Source organism: Mandrillus leucophaeus, unplaced genomic scaffold (assembly GCF_000951045.1).
Source record: "Mandrillus leucophaeus isolate KB7577 unplaced genomic scaffold, Mleu.le_1.0 Scaffold521, whole genome shotgun sequence".
NCBI lineage: Eukaryota > Metazoa > Chordata > Mammalia > Primates > Cercopithecidae > Mandrillus > Mandrillus leucophaeus.
In genome coordinates this window covers 73418-75306 of record NW_012105598.1, presented here as the reverse complement: position 1 = coordinate 75306, position 1889 = coordinate 73418, and the positions used below count along the sequence as shown (strand labels likewise).

The window sequence follows — 1889 nt, the reverse complement described above, 5'->3', positions numbered from 1 at the left end:
GTGCAGTGGTGCAATCTTGGCTCACTGCAACCTCTGCCTCCTGGGTTCAAGTGATTCTCCTCCCTCAGCCTCCTGAGTAGCTGGGACTACAGGCGAGCACCACTATGGCCAGCTAATTTTTGTATTTTTAGTAGAGATGGGGTTTCACCATATTAGCCAGGCTGGTTTTGAACTCTTGACCTCAGGTGATCTACCTGCCTCGGCCTCCCAAAGTGCTGGGTTTACAGGCATGAGCCACCGCGCCTGGCCGAGGTTTTTTTTTGAGACGGGGTTTTGCTCTTGTCGCCCAGGCTGGAATGCAGTGGCACAACCTTGGCTCACTGCAGCCTCTGCCTGCTGGGTTCAAGCCATTCTTCTGCCTCAGCCTCCCCAGTAGCTATGATTACAGGCACGTGCCACCACGCCTGACTAATTTTGTATTTTTTAGAGATGGGGTTTCACCATGTTGGCCATGCTTGCCTCGAACTCCTGACCTCAGGTGATCTGCCTGCCTCAGCCTCCCAAAGTGCTGGGATTACAGGCATGAGCCACTGCATCCGGCCGGATGTTGAGATTTTTAAAACTCCTGGATGATTCTGATGTGCAGGCAAATTTGGGAACTATTCCTCAAATATTTAACTTTTGAGGGGCTGCTTGCTCCTGAGTTCCAAACACTTAAAAACATTTACAAGTTTTTACTATTTGTTTTAAGAAAGCCAAGGAGTTGACTTGTTTTGTTTGTTGATAGCCAAGAAATATTTTTCTTCATGGCCCTGATCAGCAAGTAAAAATAGGAGACTTTGGTCTGGCCTGCACAGACATCCTACAGAAGAACGCAGACTGGACCAATAGAAACGGGAAGAGTAAGTTTTTGGTTTTGTTTTGTTTTCTTTGCATAAGCAAAAGACATGGTTGCACATGTTAGTATTTAAAGAGAATCATAAAGATTTAATAGCAAAGGTGAGATAAAGATAAAAAGAACCGTCGTTCCCTTAGGAGCTACACTGCTTGCTCATAGTAAATGTTATTTAATGTTGACAATGCTAACACTGCAATGTTTAATATGTGACTTTTGAAATGATAGGAACACCAACACATACGTCCAGAGTGGGTACTTGTCTGTACGCTTCACCTGAACAGTTGGAAGGATCTGAGTATGATGCCAAGGTAGTATTTGTTGCTTTCTGTCCTTTCATCCAACTTATTTGGCAGTCGTAAATAACAAACAGTACAGGGCCGGGCGCAGTGGCTCACGCCTGTAATCCCAGCACTTTGGAAGGCCGAGGTGGGTGGATCACCAGAGGTCAGGAGTTCAAGACCAGCCTGGTCAACATGGTGAAACCCTGTCTCTACTAAAAATACAAAAATTAGCTGTGTGCGATGGCACATGCCTGTAGTCCCAACTACTCTGGAGGCTGAAGCATGAGAATCGTTTGAATCCGGGAGGCGGAGGTTGCAGTGAGCCGAGATCGCACCATTGCACTCCAGCTTGGATGAGAAGATCAAAACTCCGTCTCAAAAAAAGAAAAAAAACAAACAGTACAATGAAATGCAGAAGCTCTGTCATAGAGATGTTTTTGGAGATAACCAAGTACTCTAGATTATTAAGTGGCTCAAATTGCCCTAAGAAGAAGCCTCACTTTTCAGTAGAATCTGTGTTGCCTACTTTACCATTTCAAAATCCACAGGTGTCACACATTGTTTTTGTTTGTTCATTTGTTGTTTTTGAGACAGGGTCTTACTCTGTTGCCCAGGTTGGATTGCAGTGGTGTCATCATAGCTCATGGCAGCCTCCAACTCCTGGGCTCAAGTGATCTTCTCACCTCAGCCTCCCGTGTAGCTGTGACTTCAAGAGTTGTGCCACCACACCCAGCTAATTTAAAAAAAAAAAAAATATATATATATATATA

At 44.7% G+C, this 1889-nt stretch overlaps 1 protein-coding gene across 2 annotated transcripts in view; it reads left to right on the top strand.

Moving 5' to 3' along the window:
• The window catches only part of EIF2AK1 (eukaryotic translation initiation factor 2-alpha kinase 1), a 49147-nt gene that overhangs the window by 43083 nt on the left and 4175 nt on the right, over window positions 1-1889 (top strand). For both annotated transcript variants that reach the window (XM_011996657.1, XM_011996655.1), the window contains exons 12-13: window positions 728-842; window positions 1064-1146. In XM_011996657.1, coding sequence (XP_011852047.1) covers window positions 728-842; window positions 1064-1146 — 198 coding nt within the window. The remainder of the gene's footprint in view (window positions 1-727; window positions 843-1063; window positions 1147-1889) is intronic.